The sequence below is a fragment of the Cavia porcellus genome, unplaced genomic scaffold, assembly GCF_034190915.1.
Source record: "Cavia porcellus strain 051 isolate PalLab524CR breed Dunkin Hartley unplaced genomic scaffold, mCavPor4.1 scaffold_12, whole genome shotgun sequence".
NCBI lineage: Eukaryota > Metazoa > Chordata > Mammalia > Rodentia > Caviidae > Cavia > Cavia porcellus.
In genome coordinates this window covers 76,276,750-76,298,251 of record NW_026947495.1, presented here as the reverse complement: position 1 = coordinate 76,298,251, position 21,502 = coordinate 76,276,750, and the positions used below count along the sequence as shown (strand labels likewise).

General features: G+C 45.8%; 1 protein-coding gene across 6 annotated transcripts in view; it reads right to left on the bottom strand.

The window, feature by feature from the left end:
- Positions 1-21,502, bottom strand: part of Myo1b (myosin IB) — a 147,586-nt gene that overhangs the window by 61,827 nt on the left and 64,257 nt on the right. For all 6 annotated transcript variants that reach the window (XM_003478762.5, XM_013142398.3, XM_063259460.1 and 3 more), the window contains exons 4-6: positions 12,847-12,941; positions 4,459-4,563; positions 317-363 (exon numbers count right to left, since the gene is read on the bottom strand). In XM_003478762.5, coding sequence (XP_003478810.2) covers positions 317-363; positions 4,459-4,563; positions 12,847-12,941 — 247 coding nt within the window. The remainder of the gene's footprint in view (positions 1-316; positions 364-4,458; positions 4,564-12,846; positions 12,942-21,502) is intronic.

The window sequence follows — 21,502 nt, the reverse complement described above, 5'->3', positions numbered from 1 at the left end:
ATTCTTAATTATGATTTCTAAATACCAAAACTCAGGTCAGTAGAGTTATTCTAAACAGCCTCACTTAAATCACTCACAGAATTTTATGGTAGAAAGCGTAACAAAAAAGTTTTATCGTTCCAAGAATTTTTTAAAAAATCACAGAAAGCAAAAACAAAACAAAACAAAAAATAGCCCTTTGGGAATTTCAGGACCTCTGTAAGGATGGTGCTCTGATTTTTAAAATGTGTGTATTAAAAAATGTTAAACATTCACTGGTTATTTAAACATGCATGAACTAAATATCAGCATTAAGTAAGCTTATACAAGTACTTACAAATCTAGAAGAGTTGTCATTCCTCACAGTTTTGGCATTTCCAAAAGCTAGTAAGAAAGAAACAGATGTATAGTGTAAGCGGATAGAAAAAATAATTTCAAGCAGAAATGTAAAGCAAATATAGTACTTAAATTCTGTATTTATATTCTATTTATATATTCTATATGTTTACATATAGAATTTATATATTCTATATATTTATGTTTACATATAGAATTTATACATTCTACATATATATGTTTATATATAGAATTTATATATTTATATATTCTATATATTCTATTTATATTCTAGTACAGCCTATAGTGAGGACATTTCTGTCCTTTAAAATTTCCACAGAATCACACTTTAAAGTTTTAATGAGTTGCTAAATCCCCATGTCACACAACAGCCATAGAAAGAATCATTACCATGGTTTAATGGAAATTTTAAAAATCACTATTGTAGACAATCTTTCCTAATGCAGTATTTTAAAGCTCTTGTAGATAAGGGTTAGGTAAGCTGCTAGCAAGCGGGGCTTTTGTCCTTCCACAATTATCAGTGAAAGTTACAAAGGTTTGATGAAACCAGACAAGGTTTCCAAATCAAGGTGACATGCAAAACTTTATTTTTTTTATTTATTTTTGGTATCAGGGATCGAACTCATGACCTTGCGCTTGTCAGGCAGGCGCTTATGCCACTGAGCTATATCCCTGGCCCCCAACATACAAAACTTTAACTTTTTAATTTCAAAATAAAACTATTTATTTAAATATGCTTAATTATATAACTGTAATTGAGAGATGTAGAAATGACAGTCACTTCTGAAAGGCTACACAGTTTCATTAGATTTATGTCCATGAGACCCACATGAAACTTTCTAGAAAAATCAAATTGGCCTAAAATGCATATTGGTTCTTGTCTTCGGTGTGTCAAGGAGACATATGTCCATGGGATTCACTCTTCAGGCAGAGCCTACAATGACCACAAGGCTGACAGGGCACAGAGGCCCCTATGCAGCACAGATGACACATGAATAAAGGACCGTCACCAGGCCTGTAGGGTAGATGGGGAACCCATAGCAGAGGGTTATGCAGCATAATGCAGTGCCTGCACGTGAAGGGGACCCCTGGATGACACTCTGGGGACCAGGTAGCACATCCCAATTTTCATGTGCCAATCAGGGACCTGAGGTTCCTGTTACAGTACTGACCCAGGAGCAGCAGCTTCCATGGGTCAGGGGAGAGACAAAAGGGTCTGAATTTCTTCCAAGCCCCCTATCCAGGCTATGCTGGAGACTCCGGGACTAGCTAGGAAGGAAGAATGGATGACATTGTGGAGAAACAGAAACGAATCTTTGCAACACAGAGCTGAGCATAAGGCTCTGGAGGCCTCCACAGAACCTTCCAGTTAAATGGGTAGAAAAAGATGAGAGTTGCAAGCCCCCAAGTGAGCACTGACGGCTAAAAGCTGGTTCTCGTTGTGAAAGCTGTCACCTGATCAAGGAATGAAGAAGTGTCAATGAGACAGAAGTTTACTGAAGACATTTGGCACCCAATCCTGGCGTGTCTGCTACAACTTCACATTATGAACTGATTTCTGTTTTGACTTTTACAAAGTAGTCCACTCAAGATCAGTTAGGGCAAAATTTATAAAGACAAAGCAGGTAAAGTTCTATCTGTACTATTACTACTTGGGATATGCCTGGTTTGCCAAGTTCCGGACACCAAATCCTCCAACGAGATGCTGAGACACTAGGCTGTATGAATAAAGCTGCCGGCTCAAAATACTCAAAAAAGGGAACCTGCTGGGAGGATCCCATCTTAATCCCACAGCAAAATGCTTTTCTGAAAACACAACCTTGACCATGCTGGATGCTGACCTAGATACCACGCAGACATTGCTACTCCCTGTGTTTTCACAGGCAACCCCTCTTGGGCAGGTGTGAAAATGAAGGGCTGCCAAGTTAACAAACTTGCACGGCCCCAAAGTCCAGCTTGAGATGCTGACAAATGAAGCACAGTTTATTGAGACTTGAAGGTCAAGGGCAAGTGTAGGAATTGCTTCAAAAGAGCTTCACTCAGGGCATCATTTGCAAACCATAAGTCATCTTTTCATCACCCCAATCTTGAGTTGCACATTACCGAACACAACCCGAAACACTGAAGTCTTTTATTGTGACCCACGGAACCAAAAACAAGTGTTCCATTATACAACACTCGAGACACATTCCTCCATGGTTTTTTTTTTTAAGTTCACTGTTCGCAATGTTCATTTACAGTAGCAGCTCCGGTTAAAAAGGAAAGCATTCCCAAAAAAGAGAATACATGCCCACAGTGGACATTTCTCCCATTTCCTGCACTGCAGCCTCCAGTCAAATGCCACCGAATACAGAGCCAGATTCTAGTCGCAGATGCTGGCGAGAACATTCCACAGCGCTGCTCCTGGCATCCCAGCATTCTTAAAATAAGTGTTCGCAGAAACACAGTGCGTGTAAAAAGCAAGACACAGTAACCACACAGGCAGATCTTGGTACAACAGGAGGAAGAGGAATCGCTTTCTCTGGCTTCTTATGGCAGTAGAGGAAGAAAGATCTAAACAACTTCCTAGATGATACAGTCTTTGCTTCTGCTCTCTCCCCCTCTCCTTTTCCCCTCTCTCTGCAGTGGAAGGGATTAAACCAGGGCCTCTTGCATGCTGGCCTGGCCTGGGTATCTCTGACCTCTACCTGTGAACTAGATGCCAGCTGTGCCCCTTGGCCCTAGATGTTATTCCTGATGCTTCCTGAGGAGTCAAAACTGAACCCCATTGAGATCTCTGGGCCAGGGAAGTAGCTTGGTTCAAGTCTTTATTCAAAGTCACGGAAGAACAAGAGTTATCACGGATGAAAGCCTGCTCCTCTGGGCTAGGTGGTCCATGCCCCTCTGCCTCCCAAGAGGAATAGAACACTGCCCTGTTGTTTTTGATACTCAGCCCCTGGCACTCCTTCCCTTGTGGGGAAAATTCCTGAACCCCAACCCTCACTCTATCCCAGACACAATTCCTCGTCCAGATGCTCCATTTTATTATAAGGACACCTCGGGTGGTTAAGGGAAGAGAGAAGCAAAGGGACCAGGACAGAGCTCAGCGGGCAGCACCTGGGTTCAAGCTCTGGAAGAGCAAAAAGAGAGGGACACACATAGGCCAAGAGACAGCAACGGAGGAGCAAAGGCCAAGGTATCTGCTGTGCTGTCTTTGTCCTCCCGCTGCCCTGCAGCGCATCAGGAAAGGCTAACACCCAAGTGGACAGCCTTCTGTCACCAGCAAAAGGCACTGATTTACAGTTTCCAGTATAAGGATGGCTCATATGGTCCTCTGCTGAATTAAGAGAGCTCATCTCTGGCTCCACTGTCTGACAGCGCAGTGGAAGAAGCCCTATGCCCCATTGCGTGCTGAAGCTCCAACCCTCAACGTGATGGTGCTGGGAGGTGGAGCCTCTGGAGAAGACCGGGGTTAGTTGAGCTCATGAGGGCACGGCCCTCGTCAACGGATTAGTGCCCTTAGAAGAGAGGGCACTGGAAGTCATTCTTGCTCTCCCCCGCTAACGCACACACAAAGAGCTCACATGAGCACACACTAACTACTGTGACAGCCACTTAGACAGTAGGACAAGAGGCTCCAGGGGGAAACCCACTCGACAGCATCAGACTTCCAGCCTTCAGAGAATAAGAAAACAGATTGCTGTTATCTGGGCCATCAGTCTGGGGATCTTTGTTGTGACAATATAAGAATAGATGGTGTCAGCTCCACAGTGAGGTTTAGGCTTTCTACAAAAATCTGGTCCTTAAGAATTTCCCTGGCAGCAGAAATAACAAGCCACAGGTGTTCTCTTGAATGGTGAAACACTACTGTACCATCACAGCAAACATTAAGTCAGTTTGTTTGCTGCAAAGCAAAATCTAAGTAATTTATAGGGGGAAGGCCTGTAATTGGAATGTTCCTTCTTATGAATAAACTCTTCCCTGCTTTGAGCATTCCGAAGACACCTTTTATTTGTGCAACAGGTCTTGGCCTGAGCTTCTTCCAGGGTCTCCCCACTTCTCGGCATCCCAGGACCGTGAGCACCCTGAAACTGGCTCCATGGCTGAGGGCCGCCCTGCCCCAGTGGAGACAAACCAGCCTACCTTCCAGGACCGGGTTGGACTGCAAGAGCTGCTCTTTGACTTGGTTAACTTCCGCTCCTTTTCCACAAACAGCTGCCACGTAGGACATAACCAGCTTGCTGGCCTCTGCAGGAGAAACAAGCGTGTTAATCAAGGTAACATACACTGTAGCAACTTTTTTTTTTTTTTAGTGGGGTGGTGGATGACACTGAGGGAGAACACTAACAGCTGTTTTTCAAATGCCTTTCTGTTCCAGAGTAATAATGTGTGGGGAATCTCTCTCTTCAACCTGTGTGCTTTCAGTTCAGCGCTGCGTCACCGATTCAGACAGAATAGAGACTGCTCGTGAAAGTTATTACCAGGTGTTTACAAAGACTGCCTCAAGACACCCCGAGACACTGCCACCAAAACCTCAGGAGAATTGCATTCTTAAAGCGAACTGGGTACAGCCAATCACTGGGCCAGAAATTTTACAGATGCTTCAAGGCAAAAACAGCTTGGTAACCTGAGCATCCTTAGACCAAAAGTGTTTCCAAATCTTTAAAGAATTGTTCTTCTTCAAACTATTTCCTAAATCAAATCGTTTTGGCTCCCAATGAGACCAGACAAATTCCTCAACTCAATTCAGAAAGTAGGGAGGGGAAGATCTGAGCAATCCTTCAAATGAGTTGTGTTCAAAGACTTCGCCAGGAACCCTAAAAAGGAAGCTGCTAAGAGACCAGGCCATGCAAGAAAGAGTCTTAATTAAACTGGTGAGGTGGATGAATTGGTTTTCAGAGGTTTTTCCCCTCCTTTATTAGTCCAGGCTGCCTCCCAGCATCTGCCTCCTGGTCCCTGATCCCACCCTACGACAATAGCTATCCAAGGGAAAAGCAGTCTAGAGCCCAATGACCCTGGGGCCACAGGGAGGGCGGCGAGGCATGACTCCCACAGGGTCACATGCAATGTGCACTCTGGAAAGGCCCAGGGCTTGGCGTCCCCAAGTTTATCTTCCATGAAATCTGCTTCCCACTGCAGATTCTGTTCTGTTCTGTTCTAAGGCTCCATAATCAGGATGTGGGAGATGATCAGCCATTAATGATCGGCAGAATAAAACACACAGCCTGGTCTCAAGCCACAGAATCTCGTGCCCCAAAATGTGCTTCCATTCTTGTCTCTGCACTGGTGCTGGTGGCCGTGAGCAGAGCATCTCCTCCAGGTACAAATGACAGTGCCCCTGCTTATGGGGTAATGAGGCAACTCAACGCTGCAGGAAATGATCAATTAAATAGAACACAGGTAACCTCATAAAGGCATGGTTAGAACACCACTTTGGGAGACTGTGACCAGCATGTGCCTCTGAGCAGCCCAAAGAAGTCAAGAAGTTAAGCTCCCAGAGCCTAAGCAGGTCCTCAGAGGTAACATATTAGCAAAAATGGGATAGGGGAGCTAAACCATGTCACAGAGCCTCCAGCCACGTGTGGAAGCTGGTCTAGCTCTCCCTCTATCCACTGTCTGGATAAGGAAAACGGGTCTCTCTGCTCTATCTGGACTCTGGCTCTGCACCTGGAGAAACCAGGTGTGCCTCCTAACTTGGGGCCCTAGCCTCTGACCCAGCTCCTCAAAGCCCATCACCCACATGCTCACAAAAGCCATGGGTATTCTTCCAAATCAACAGAACTTTCTGGTCCATCTTTCCTCCCATTTCAAAATTAGGAGACTGAAAACCCCAGTAAAATAACCATTTTGAACAGTGGCAAACATGCACACATATGCACACATTTTAGATGAAAGGTATGTTTTCAACTGACAAAAAGTCCAGGGTGTTGCTTTCTGTCCAGTAACCATGGGCTTCCTGCGGCCAAACCCCATCCTTTGCATTGATGGCCATACAGAACTCTCTGGAGAGCCTGTTGTGGACTAGGAGGAGCGTAGGGATGCGGAGCAACCAGCCATGAGAACCCCAGAGCAGCTATAGTACTGACTTGGCCTCCTAAAGGCCTCTTTTGGACCAGAACAGATAGGGATCAAGTTCTTTAGGGTCAACTCTGTTGGAAAGTGACACCAGATGCAGATCTCTTGGAATACAGGCTGGGCTTTCCTCACTTGCTCTTTAAAATATACATAAACCCACAAAAGATCTACTGATTTACAGTGACATTAGTAGTCACTTGTATGAACTCTGAAGCATATTTAGGCAATTCTAACATAATTTTTGAATACCATTCAAAGATATACTTCGAGCTGTTTTGAAGACATGTAATCCAAGTCGACAAAAAGTTTTTATGTTCAGATTCTTAATTCTCTTCAGGAACCTGAAGTTCAGTTTAATAAGTTATTTTTGGAAGCTGGGATTAAGAGTAATTTCTATCATACAAGGTCACACATCCTACAAGAGCCAACTCATTCATGGTTTCTCTGACATAACACTGGGTCTTTAACTCGAGCAGCTCACGAAATCGGCACTGTTCTAGCAAAATGGGTGAGGCGGAGATGCGAGGTCCATCCCCACGGAGCGAACAATTTCCATGGCATTTCACTACGCTGGGAACAGGAAATCAGGGTTAGCACAAGAGGCTTCCTGTTTCATTTCCTTTAGGCTCTTCAGGGCTAAAGTTCAAATAAATTTGGATCTGTATTCAAATGTTTATGTATTTATACACATCATGCACTAACTTCTATAAATGAAAATATTTCTGAGGAGAATCAGGAATTGAATATCGTCCTTCCTATTTCAAAGTCTAGTTTTTGAGTCAAGCTGTTAAATTACTGGCATTTAAAATTGGCAAGATGGAACAGTGTGGCTCATAATTGATTCATAGTTCACTGGTCTCCTTAACCCACAATGCTTCACATGAAATTGATGCACATGTACACATTTGAACGGAACTTGAATTTTAAAATTCGCCAGCTATTGGACAAAATATGAAATCTTTGAGACCTGTGTTGGATTGTGGTCAACTTGTAACATCCAGCTGAAGGGAATCAGCGTGGGGAGGGTATTGAGCCCCCCTCCCCAGGACTGTTGCCAACAGCATAAAAAGGGGAACTGAGGAGGAAGAGGTGATGCCTGTTGGTTCTCCCGGAGGAGTTTGTCAAGCTGCATTCCTGATATGAAGCTTGTCGTGCAGGCTTCCTGATGAACTCAGCTGTTCTCACTGTCGGAGGAGCTTGGGACCTTGTTGCTGAGGTTGGCCATGGTACTTTTGTGGGGAGCTCAGGTCCTTACTTTGAGTGTGTTTCCTGGCTCCAGTGCAGATTCCTCAGCCTGCTGGCACAGACTTTCTAGCTTCCACCACTTATATCTGGGCCTTCCCAGTGCAGATCCATGAGGCAGATTTGCATAAGTCCTTGTCGTAGGCTCTAGACCTCCAGTTGGACTTGTGTTGGGCACTGTCATGGGCTCTAGGTCTTCAGCTGGACGCATGCAGGACACTACTGTGGGATCCAGGCCCGCGGCTGGAGTCTTTAGGTCTCTAGTGCGTGGACAGATTTCCTGCACTCTTTTTGTATTTGACTCTTTGAGTGACTATTATAAAACAATCCTCTAAATTATGTGTGCTGCATTAAATTGTCTTCCTTGGAAACCCCAACTACAACAAGATCAAAGGCCCTTCTCACCAGACAATGATAAGACATTTAGGGTTAACATATTGTCTACATTCACAAACAAATGACTAATGAAGTATCTTCTGGATCAGAATGTTTAAGTGAGAATTAATTTCTACAAAGAATGGAAAGGGATTACACAGGAGAGCTGATGATTCTGGGGATTCTGAAGTCCTGAAGGGGTAAGAATAACTTCAGTTCGTATTTTCTGGCAACTGCCTTGGCTTCTGTATAATATATATATGTTATTATAGAAGAATCACATAATCAGAATTACATGAATTCATTTATGTCTTTTTTATGAAAGAAAGCCTTGTGAAATAGTAGTAGAAAGTGAACAAGTGGAAACAAACATTTCAGTGAAAGACTTGTGATCTTGGGGACAAAAGTCTGAAAACCCCACTCCTAAGAATCAGTTCTTATGTATGAAAGAATTCTTGTGTATGAAAGAAGCCAGCTCCATGTGGATTCGATCACTGTGTGGGGCAGGAAGAAAAAGGAATGCATCCAGGCAAGGCGTAGTTTGAGCTTTTCATTTTCACATTCACAGATACATGGAATATCATGTGTGTTACATACAGATCATGTCACATATCCCACGCTAGCATTAACAAAGAGCCACACATCCCACACAGACAGACACACAAACACTGACACAAAAACAGACATATGCATCTATATGCCTTGCTACATCTTTGGTTAAGATACCTAAATTTTTCTAGGCATCAAGCTTTCACAGCTCTGGTGGTTCAGGCACCTGGAGTCAGACTGCCTGTGCCAACCAGGTGCAACTGTGAGCGGCGACAAGGGCTCTGCCACTTGGAGGTTCTCCTTTCTTGGCACCCCGAGTCTGAGGGCTACCACGTATTCATGTCAACCCAACAAGGCACCATGAACTGTTCAACCCAGAACAAAACATGGGTCCCACTGGGAGAAAGCAGCTTTGCTACAAAGGGAGTCCTGGCTGGTGACATTTTCCCTGAAATGACACGCTGTATGTCAGCTGACTTCTAAAAGAGGGCCACAAAAACCTCGATAGATTTGTATAAATCATGACCGGGGCCTCTCTCATATGGGGAAGGAACAAACAAAAGCTGCCTACGTTCTGGCCCCGAGTCTGCTGAGCCATGTTGCTTTCTTCAGTGGGGTGAAATGTCTGTCGGTGCTGGGGCTACGTAAGTCAGTGGCATCTCTGTCCCCTGAGAGGAGGGAACTACAGCAGATATAAGGCAGGACAAGGTCGCGTGGGGTTTAGATCCAAAGGGCTTCGGGAGCAAGGCAGGCTGCCCAACACTCCTAGCAGATGGCAGACGAGTTCCTAGAAACTGATGTCATTGCAGAGTTAGGAACCAAATAATTCATAATGTTTTTTCACGTCAGGCGCAGACTTGTGATGTCCTTGGAAAGGAGCAGCTCGGATGGTTTCCTCGTGTTCTGCTCCTCGCCCGCATCATGCTCCAGTGCTTCCCCACAAATTTTCCAAATTCACAGCAGAGAGCTGCTGGGTTTGCTGCCTAGACACACTTGGGCACTTTTATGAGGCGTGATTAATTTTTTATTCAACATGGCAGTGATAAATTATACAGCACCCCAAAGAACCCAAAGAGGTCACACCCACCCCTAAGTGTCTGTTATATAACGCGCAGCTAAAGCAGGTCTCCCGTGTTTAAGACCAATCACGCCACCATCTGCGAAGGGGATTTACGACCTAGTAAATTAATTATTTCTTATAAAATATGCCCTCTCACTCTGTATCAGCTACTCGGTATTGATTATAAATGAAAACAGAACTCCATTGAAAGCCCGTTCCAGGTCCTCCATACATGTTGGTTCTCTTCTTCTTCCATTTATTTACTGATGCTGAATTTTAGTAACTCAAAACCAAGACTGTTAAACTTGCAGGTAAGGTAAGTTGACGTTTCATAAGTGGTCTGGTGTCCCTCCTCGCTCCGAGTTGAGATGAAAGCCTCCCCCTCTATGTTCCTCAGGCCACTGGGCTGGAGTTGCTGCAGAATCACCTTCATTTTATTGTCCCTAAGTAATCGCCATGGGACACAGACTTAACAAGGCACAAAGTTTAGGCTCCATTCAAGCTCACCGTCCAACGACAATTTAAAATCACAGTCAAATCGGAAGCAAGTTTTCCACTGCTGATTCCAAAAGGAAAAAAAAGCAGAAAAAGAAAAACAATGAGAAACAAAAAGCAGAAAAAGAGAAACAATGTCAGTGAGACGGGTCTCCCCACAGGGACTGAGTGGCAGAAAATGCTGCTGAGGGTGAGATTTGAAGTAGGCAGACTCATGGAGGGGCAGATCCTCACAGTGCAGCTAGATCGCTGTCCCATCTTCCAGAGCAGAGTTCAGTGAAAGAATGGACAGTCAAGGCGTGCAAGCCACAGTCCCCCATGGGATGCAGGAGGTACAGGAGCTCAAAAGCAAGACAAATGCCCTCAGCATCCCCGCATCATGTTACTCAAAGTACGGTCCAAGGACCAGCTCTGCACAAATATGGCCGATCCATAGACTACTGCTCCTCACATGCGAGACTGGGCTTTGAGAAGCTGTGGCAGCGATCTGATAGTCTGTTGAAACTAAAGTAAAATCCTGGAGCTTGTTATTTGCTTGTCTTGTTTCTGTTGTGCTACTCTCAGACAGCAACAGCAGCAGGGCACCCTGGTGCTTCTCCCCAGGAACTGAGCAGCAGGTTCCTTGGAGCCCTGGTACCCACTTCCCCTCTCAGACCTGAAGCAGCACTGGTCCTGGGTGCTCCAACAGCACAAGGGCCCTGGGGCAGCACCCACCCTCCGGCTTGCACAGAGGGTACAGGGACCCCGGGAAGACCACATCGAGGGGAACGGATGGGGAGAAAATGGCTCTGAATGGTGACGGGGGCACTGGATCTGATCAACAGTAGTCACTGGGCAGGAAAACAATAGAAAACCATGCCAAAAGGAGAACAAGCCCCGTGTGCCAGAGTGTGGCCAGAGCGCAGAGGGGTTCTGTTTTTCTCCCCCTCAGAAAGTATGAACCCAGATACTCCAAAGTATGAACCCAGATACTCCAAAGCAGCACCTTCCTCTTCCTCCTTTGTTTTTAATGAGAGAGATGGGAACACACAGCACAGTTCACAGATCTGAGAAGCAGCACAGGGGACAGTGATAAGGTCACCAGCACGACAGACAGAAGATGCAGCCAGAACCTTGCACAAAGTGACCCCAGCCCATACCTCATGACTCACTCAGGAGCATAGTGGTGCCCTGGGAACACCCTCCAAAACTGTGTGTGTGCACTAGTCATCAGGAAGATGGCAGAAAGTCTGAAGGGTTTCAGAGACTTGGGAATATTCACTACAAGACATGAACAGATCCGCTTGGAAGCACAGAGAGACATCCACTGACAGCACCAATGCTTTCTGGGAAGGGACAGGATCTTCACCTGCCCTGCCTTTCCCGTCCTTCCTCCTGCCTTTCAAAACTGTAATCAGGTGTTACCAGGTAGAGTAACTCACTCTTAAGGTAGACGGCAAAAGGAAAGCACTTCATTAAAAGTGCAAAAAGCAAAAGCCTATAAACACATGCACATTTCAAATAGTTTTGGGTGGTTGGCCACCTTTCATGGTCAACCTGCAGACAGAGAAGCTCAGTTCCCTCTAGGAATTAAATTGTTTTCACATTCAAGGACTGGCCAGTGACAAGCGAGGGTCAAAGCAGTCTCCTAAGACACCCAGGTCCTGTTAAAGCTCATCTAAGTAAAGACACCCAAACAGCCACAGACTGCTTAACTGGGAAATAGACCGGGTCAGAAAAGAGGAGAAACAGAGTCAGTCGGCGGAAAGAAGCTGCCACGAAATGTTCTCAAGAGGGAGGAGGTAGGTGGCTTGCCCAAGTCTTCACACTAACACACAGAAAAGGGAAGATTGTGTCCCAAAGTAGCACTGACGGCATGAGAAATGGGTGTGTGAAATACCGACAAGAAGAAATCATGACAACTGGCTTGGACGGTGGACAACTGAAGTGACAGAGTTCAGTGAGGACACAGAGGTGCCCAGCTTTCCTCTCTGCGCCAGTGGGGACTCAAAATGTCTAAGCCTGATAACAGCAGCCCTGCGAAGCTGGTCACTCGAAATCCCAACTCCCGCAGGGTAAAAGAAATGATCGATGGTGAAGTTTTCATCTAGAAAACAAAAGCATTTTACAGACAAGCATGAAGAGAACCCCTCTCCTTCAGTACCCTCCTCCTCTCCTGACTGAGCAGCTCTGTCACAGCAAGCCAGGGGGAGTGGCCCTGGGCCCTTCCAAAGTTGGGGATCTCGTGAGTGAAGTCACTTCCTCACCCCAACAGAATGTCACACAAACAGAATGCTTTCATCAGACATGCAAGACAAGACACATAACCCTTCCGGAGGGAGGGAAGGAAAGAAAAGAGACAGAGAGAGAGAGAGAAAGAGAGAGAGAGAGAGAGGGAGGGAGAGAGGGCAGTCTCAAGTCCTTAGGTGTCAGAAGGGAAGTCAGGGATGGGGAGAAAGGAGGCACTTTCTGTGCTTTCCCTCATTTTATTAGGGTAAGGCGTGGCCACAGCCTCCCCACGCTGGCGTCACCAACGGCTTTGGCATCATCGGGAAGGTTAAGCTTTGAAGCACTGAGAGAATACACTGGAAAGGCCCAGAATCCAGCACAAGCCCTGGATGGAGACCCCGACATTCCCCAGGTCCCTCCCATGAGGGAGGAGGCAGGTCTCCCCACCCCCGACGACTGCCCCCAGCTGTTATCATCAGCACTGTCCCTCTGTGTGGGGAAGGGTGGCTTGCGCGGTGGGGCCTCACCTGTTTTTCCCGCTCCGCTCTCCCCCGTAATGAGGATGCACTGGTCTTTATCTTGATCCCGGAGGGACCGGTATGCCTCGTCCGACAGAGCAAAGCTGCAAGGGAGAAGAAAAGAAGACCTCAGAACTCAGAGCCTGACCATGTGTGCACGGTCTGCAAAGGCTGCTCCACTGTGCTCCGGACAGCAAGTGGACGTCACTTTTCACTGTCTTCAAATTCTTAACATCATAAAGAATCCATCCTATGTGGCTCACATCACCCCATGCACGCACTGTCTGAACCAAGATGGCACTGATTATTTATTACAGCTACAGAGATGCTTTTACCCAAGCCCAAACTAGCTGGGTGGCTCTCTGTGATAAAACCAGGTAATTCAGATAAAAACGCTGCATGTCACATGACTGCCAACGGTCATCTTGAGATTTTTCAGGACGATTCATGGAATTTGAATACAATGAGGAAAAAGAAATCTTCTTAAACATCAGAAAAATGCTACTGAATTATCAAACAGCTGATGTTACCATCGCAAAGCTCAACGCAGAACTATGGCCTCTGTGGTAAAGGGGGGAAGCTGAGGGTTTGCCATGGGTCTCCCCCAGTCCTGACCCCTGGCTGTCCCCCAGCCTTGGAATGACAGGGCTCCCTACCACAAAGGCCAGCTCAGACCCTGTGGACTTTCCCTTCTTCAAATGGGCTAGTAGGGTAAATCTTGCCTCATCCGGCTAGCTGACAACAGTGTATTTAGAATAAAGTTCTTCTTTCAATTCACCCCTTCACAAGAACTTATTAAGAGTCTATTGTCTGTTGAGAACAAGCTGGGAAGGTACAGATACAAGTCCACATCTTTCCCAAGTTCACAGCCAAAAGGAAAGAAAGAAAGAGGGAACATGGTCAGTAAGTGAAGTCCAAGGATAAAGAATGCAAAGCACTGCCCAAGGCAAGACGCTCACTGGGTCCCCACCACTGAGGGGCAAAAGCCTGAAGCCTGAAGCAGTAACAAGGGCTTGGATGTCACGGAGGTGAAGGGCGATGGGCAGTTGTGTGTTCAGAGGGCAAAGCCTAAGGAGTGGGCAGGAGCAACATCCTTGAGAGACAGAGAAGCGCAAGTCCCAATTAAGGACAGGACACGGGTGGGAGGCGAGTCAGACAGCAAGGAGAACCCAGAGCAGTAGGACCAGGCGTGGAAACCGTCCCTGCCTCGGCTATGCGTAATCATTTCCAATCTCACAAACCCAGCACAATCAAGGACACGATTCGCCAGAGCCACACAGCCAGTGTGACACAGTGGCGCAGAATCGAGCTCCGCTCCTGACTACAAGTGCTCTGTGTTATCAAGAGGTCACAGGGCACAGGGGCGCCCGTGACAGAGTGGTGTGAGGCAGAGGGACTGGTGGCAGCCTGTGGTCCAGGGAGAATTCACTCCTGGCCACCAGACCACAGCACTTTCCACAGCAGCGGGGACACGGGCTCTGCTCTTGGAAGGCATGCAGAGGTGTTAGTTAATGCTACTTTCTCTGCACCTTCAACCAGCAGGTGATGAGTGAGGTGTCCTCGAATTTGTAGCTTGTTTCTGGGGGTAAGGGAGACAGTATTGGGAATGCACCCAATGCTTTGGCACCGAGCTACACCCCTGGCCATTTTATTTTTTATTTTGAGACAGGACCTCGCTTGCCCAGGCTGGGCTCGAACTTGTGATCCTCAGCCCCCCAGAGTGCTGGGATGACAAGTGTGCACCACCACCCAGCTGAGACTCACGGTCCACCGAGAGTACACATTGTCTTCCTCAAGAAAAATCACCCTGAGAGATGACATGAGGAGCTTACACTCACCAGGGTCACAACCAGACGCCCAAATACTCTGAACCCCACTATGTTCCCCCACAGTATTCTGCGGGCACATCCTACTCTCCAGCTGGACTGCTGTGAAGCCCTACAGGAGACCACCCCTCATCTCACCTGCAGACATCTTGCCCACATCAACATGGCCTTGCACGTAACAAGGAACCTCTAGGTGTATCTGATGAGTGAGGGCATGGGTTAGACGAGGGCAGGCCAGTAAAAAAGTCACCAAAATATCTGGCACTCAGGCTCTTCTGCAAGTAACAGCGGCTCTAGCTTGTTCGTCTACACAGCGCCCATGGATCTCTTCCAGTCCCCCAAAGCCCAGTCACCCATGCTCTACACAAGCAAAGCCTTGCTCAAGACTCAGGTGGTCTGGGCTTTCTCTGGGGTCTCTGATTCCCAGGTGGTGCACCCCGAATCACAGAGAGGGGGATGGTGAAGAAAAGGGGAAGGCGGTGGCAGAAGACCTCTAGTTCACCAGGCTGCAGACTTACAGCTCACTTACTCCATGACAGCTAGCGAGCCACTGGCCCCTAGCCAACTTCACTTCACACACAGAAGGGAGCAGTAAGGAGAAGTGTGTGAAGACGCTCTGAACAAATATCAGAACATTTTTGTGTTTGTTATCTTCCCACCTCACACCAGAACAGAAGGTCCTCTGGGGCAGAGGCTTCCTCTCCAAGTGCTCTCTACCTACAGAGCTACACTGCATAAAACAGTCAATGCCAGATGAGGGATGAATGAATGAATGGATTCTCTCCAGGTAAGGGCAAGGCCACTTACAGGTCTGAGCTCCAAGATGCATAGTAAACATTTGGAGCTGATTTCTTCTAAGACCTTCCTACTGGGAAGGGAAGCATTGCTTGGGGTTTTATAATGATTATAATTATTATTAGTAGTAGTAATACATCTCAGTCCTACTTAGCCAACTTCCTTCCCCATGGTAATTCAGAGATGTCGCTTTCAGTATCACCTTTATCAGGCTGTGCAGAAAAGCACATCACGCTGAGTTCTTTGCAGACTGTCCATGTTCCTGGGGCCACAATTTACCTTTACATTTACACCAGATCCGAAGTGATACTTCAGACTGGAACAGCCCTACAGGACATACACACACACAGCTACACAGAGTTGATGAATGACCCTATATGTGTTTATCACAAGTCAAAACACTAGGGGCTGGCGCTTTAGCTCAGCGGCCTAAGCGCCTGCCTTGCAAGCCTGTGGTCTTGAGTTCGATCCCTGGTACCAGTAAAAATACAAAAAAAAAAAAGTCAAAACACCGAAGTTGAGCATTGTATTTTCTCTTGTCTGTCCAGACAGACATGTTTGGACCCAGCACCGTCCCTCCACCCCACCCACATTCCCTGGAGACTAAAAATCAGTCAGTGCTCAAGCCCCTCCATCGAATGGCTTAGTACACTGTCCACACATCTTCCCGAATACCTTAACCGTCTCCAGATGACTTCTAATACCTAATACAACGGCAGTGTTACATCAACGTTCATCACACTGCATTGTGTGGGGAACAATGACAAAACGGTCTGCAGATATTCAGTACAGTATTTTTTCCTAATATTTTTGACTCAGTGTTGGCTGAGATCTGGACACTGAGGGCCAACTGCTCTAAACTACTTACTGTCTCCAAAGACAGGGCCTGCTTCATCTCATGGAGAGATGTTCTCAACAGAAGACACGGGCTAGGAGAGATTTATTATTTCAAAACTCCTGACTTCAAAATGACATGAAAATTCACCCCCAGAAACCTTGCTTGCTTTACCATCAAGAGTAGGATAAATGTCATCACACTTACTTCTTATCAACCCAGGATGTCACTTTGCTTTTTGGCTTTTGAAATGCCAAAGGGAGGACCCCAATAAACAGAAGCCCCTCTCCCCTCCCTGGCCACATGAGCTGTAGCCAGGCCGAAGGCCAGTGTTTATATCTATAAACTGAAGCCACATGCCAAGCCTCCAAACCCCTCTGTAATTAAGGAATCTAAATAAATCTTTAAGAGGAGTTGTTAGTTGAAACTAGTTGTGACCCATATGCTTCTCGTTACTTTGTGACCATGTCAGCACTGTTATTTACCACACGCAGGAATAAACAGCTGTCATAAGACAAGGACGATAGCGTCAGGGGGTAAGCATGACTTTGGTCCCGCCACATCAAGCGCGCAGTTTGATCCACTTCGTCTGTCCTCTTGGTGAGCTCTAAGACGAGGGGGGCGTCCCTGTGGCCCCCTTCTGTTCCAGATCAGCTACATGGCCGCTCTGTGGGAGCCAAACTTCCCGGGCACTAAGTGCGTTTGCAAACAGCTGCATCTCTCCCTTCGGGCTTCGGGAGGCTGGCGTGGAGCTCCTCTGTTATTTTCTGCCCTGGTGGAATGTGGGTTGCACATTTGCAACTGCCGAGCTGGTATTTCTGTTCCTCTGGCATCTTCTTCTGCCCACAGTGCTCCTCACAGTGGTTCTGCTTCCATGGTCACCAGCGGCAGGGGCAGGGCGGCTCTCCCAAACCCCACGCTCTCCACCCTGCCATTTCCTTGCTAAGTTTGTTTCCCTCTAGCGCGAAGCACAGATGTCTGCATCTCTAGACGCACCACTCGCCACCACTACCTGCAGCGTCTGCCCTCTGAAGCACATACAGCCCTGGTGTGGCCTCTCTGGCTCATCCCAGTGAGTCACTGAGAAATGACCCTCCAGAATGCGACTGAGGGCTGGTAGTGGGGTCTCGCTGTTGGTCAAAGTGTTTAATAGGGGGAAATAAGATCAAAGGAACAATCTAAACAGGCAACTGATTACACCCCTGTGTTCCAAATGCTTGTCTTCTGAAACTCTCAAAATGGCATTTCCTTTCATACAACCCTGAATCCTAAAATATTTTCAAATTGCATCGGGGAAATTCCCCTTCTGAATTCAACCCTGCTGGAACAGCTCACTCTCAAATTTCTCCATCTCCAATTGAGATCTACAAATCTTGGCTATTTCACTTTCTTTTTAGTTCTCAAATTAAGGATTTCTAAATTAAGTAACCATAAAGAATGCGCTAAAAAAAGAAAGAAAGAAAGGAAAAACCCTAAGCTATTTATGCTTCCCTAATTCTAAGTCCATCCAAACCCAATCAAGAGAGACCACACGATGGACGGGAGAGGAGGACAAGACCATCTTTGGAGGGCCTGTTTCATTTGTCTTGTGAGGAAAATCATTCTGTGAGCCTTCCTTGTAAAATATTTTGTAAAATATCACTACGTCTTACAATAGTTTCACATTCTTAATTCACAAACATTTGGCTACATGGAGAACACCAGCTTGTAATCCATGTGATGCCCTTACACTAGGCTTTCATGCTATCCTACTTTGCAGAAAACTTCAGCGAGCAAAACTCTTCAGTTACTTGTGCTTTTATCCTGGAAAACACTCTGGCCTTTACCCGGGGCCTAAGCAAGGCAGACTGACTTATTTACCCAACACAGCTAACTATCTGCCCACAGCCAGGGCACGTGAGAGCCTTCCTAAGGATCCAAGCTTCAGAGCAAGGAAGCAAAATCAAAGTAGGTCTTATTCAAAATAAATAACTGGGCAAAATGTGATAAGAGAACATGAAAGCAATTATCCAGAACAAACCCCGGGCAATGGACACTGCACAGACTTAAAGGGTTGCAAGGTTCCTACCCTTTATATAAAGTGGTACCACAGCAACTCTGTGTGTTCTGAAAAGTTAAATAGATGTGTAATAATTCCTACTACAACTACCACAAGAACACCACAAAGAACTATAGCCAAAATAATGAAAAAAATTTAAATGGAGTCTTAAGAAAATTCAAATAATCCAAAAGAGGGCAGAAAATGTGGCATAAAAGTAGAAAGACAAACAGAAATTAAATAAGTAGAAAACTAAGCCAACAATGTAAAAAAAAAAAAATCACACTAAATGTTAATGGACCAAAAACAAATAAACCCATTTAAAAAGCAAAGCATATTAGAATGGATATAAAAGTGAGATTCATACACAGACACACACACACACACACACACACATACACATATATACACATACATGTATATACACACAAGTATATATACACACACTCACATGTATATATACATTTACACCTATAGACATCACATTTGAAATATGCCACGCAAAAACTGATTTTTTTTTTTAAAGAAGGCACTGTACTTTGGTTTTTATACATCTAAACCCAAAGAAATTTTAACAAAGATGCTGTGCTAGGGTATGACATATAACAGAATGCAGGGTAGAATTATCTTAAAAACTATTATTTTTGCAAGAACATTTTATCGACATGTAACTTCTCGCACCCTCCACAAAAGCAGCCACACTGCTTTCTTGAGGCTACATCACTGGAAAGAGTTGTTCCCTGTCAGCTACACAACTGCAATAATGTCATCCCGAATGAGTCATTTTAAGATGGCATTTGTTCTGTAATAAAAAAATCATAAAGCAGCAAGTAAAAACTCAAAAGTCAGGGTTTCAGGAGACATAAAAAGTTTCTTCATCCTTTGGAGCCATACCAGTTTTCAAAGAGGACCCCACACCCTGCAGTATCTCAATGTACATCAGGGCCCTCATTCTTTTAAATATGTCGCTCAAAAATATACCGTGTCACCACTCAACAGGGTCAAAAGTCCCAGCGTTTGAATGTTTTATGTATATATAATGGTTCACGTGTTAAAACATTTCAAGAAATGACAGAAATTCCTGCACAAGTAATTAAGACAGCTTTTTATTGAAAAATTTCCCATACTAATTATAGAACATAATTCAAGACTTATAGGGAAGCCTTCTTCTGAGATTTTAGAAGTTGTATTTGTAAGCCTTGCATGCCTGACAACTGTATTATCAAAGTCATGATGGCGGTCTGTCCTCAGGCCTGCCTGGCCCGCAGTCTGCAGCCGAGAGGGACTCACTGGAATTAAGAAACTTCCCTGCTCCCAGATGCATAAGAAGGTGGACTGGGTGAGAAGGCAACTCCTTTTTGAAGTTGGACTACAAAATTGCAGCTATTCCACACAGGCATTAGGAAGCAGAGACTTAAGTTATCCCAGGAAGGAAAAGCACTCAGCTTAAGACTGGAAAACAGCCTGTAGGAAACATCTGTCCTGGGCCTGGAAGTCATTCTTCGGAATTTCACAGTAATTCCCTGAGCAGCTGAGAACTTCCTTCTGAAACTTCAGCTGCTTCAAAGAAAACAGCATCCACACAAGGCCTGGAAAGTCCTCTGCTGCAGAGGACGCATCCTGCCAGGGCTTGGCAGGAGGTCAAAAGCAGAGAGCAGCCCCACTTCCTTATCAGGTTTGCTACCGGGCCTTATCTCACCAATTAGTGAGATGAGATGGCTACAGACTGGATCCCTTCACCAGGCAAGGAGGAGCAAGCTGGGGACAGGCAAGGTCACCTGCAAGGGCACAGTTTCCCAGGTGTCTGCAGGTCCACAGGAGAGATGCCAGGACGCAGTGGGAGGGCCCTGGGTACAATGCCAAGAGGAGCTGCCCCAGAGGGGTTTCAGGTCTAAGGAGAAATCAGCCAACCCCAGTAAGGGAAGGGAAGCAGGAGGAGGCATGGGGCACACCAGCAAACTGCTGAAGACAGCTAGCAAAGGAAAACATGACTTTTACTGAGAAATGGGTCACGCAAGCAGCAAACTCTGACCCCCAAAGCACAGGCGAGAACAGGAGGCTGGAGGAGGCTGGAGGAAGCTGAGCGCTGGGAGGAAATTAGGTTATTTCCCCTGTCCAGAAATGAACAAAACACACCTGATTGGGGAAAGAACACACAGACAATGGGGGCCCTTAATTCAAAGTCAGTAAGCCCTCAAGGTATTTTTAGTATCTCTAGCAACAAAAGAATGAGATCCATCATCTTTTATTGCCAGTCATTAAAGTAATTATGCAGAGTCCTGAGAAGGGCTTTCCTGGTGCCAGGTGAATAGGGTTTAAATTACTTTCTGACACAAATGTTCCAGAACTTTTCCTGTGGCCAAATGTGTCATTTTAATTAATTTCACAGTCCATTTTTATGACTTTAATATAGTTAACTAAATCCTGGAAACACTTAACCGGGAAAAGTTATTCCAAGACCTTCTTAGTCACCCTTAGGACTCAATGCTAAGCTGCTGGTTGGGCTGATTAAAGTAAAAAGAAGATTTCAAGTTCTCCAAACGCTAACATTTCTCACAGATGTTCCTTACTGATTCGAAGCCCTTTTAAAAGGACTCCCTTATATGCCAATTTATATACTGATAAGAAGAAAATTCTGAGATGTGCTAAATTTAATTAGAAGGACCAGAGGGTGGGAGAGATAAAGTTTATCAGCTAATAGCTGCCAGTCAAACCACAAAAAAATGACTCCACATTCCTGAGTGTGGGGCCAAACCTGGCCTCAAATCCCAGCCCACGAGGCACTGTGGGCATCTCCTTAGCATCCACACTTCTCCTGGTGGACTGTTCTCCTGTCCTACACTGCCACGTGACCCTTTTATCTCCGACCAATGCATATGCGATGGAAATGTGTGCTTTCTTTCCCTCCTCAAATTTTCATTACCAAAATGTCCTTGGCTTCCAGGTCCCATGGCCCTGTTTCCCACCTCTCCTTAGCTCTTCAGCTGGTGAATGAGGGAACCTGACCCAAAACTGGTCCTTCTCTGGCTATCTCTGGGATGACTCCATAGAGCCTTTTGTTTCAGAGACTCCCCCAGACTCACTCAAGAGTTACGGTGCTTTAGTAATGTCTTCTGCTTTACCTTTGAAATGCACATTCGAATCTAAGTTACTTCTCATTCACATCTCAAA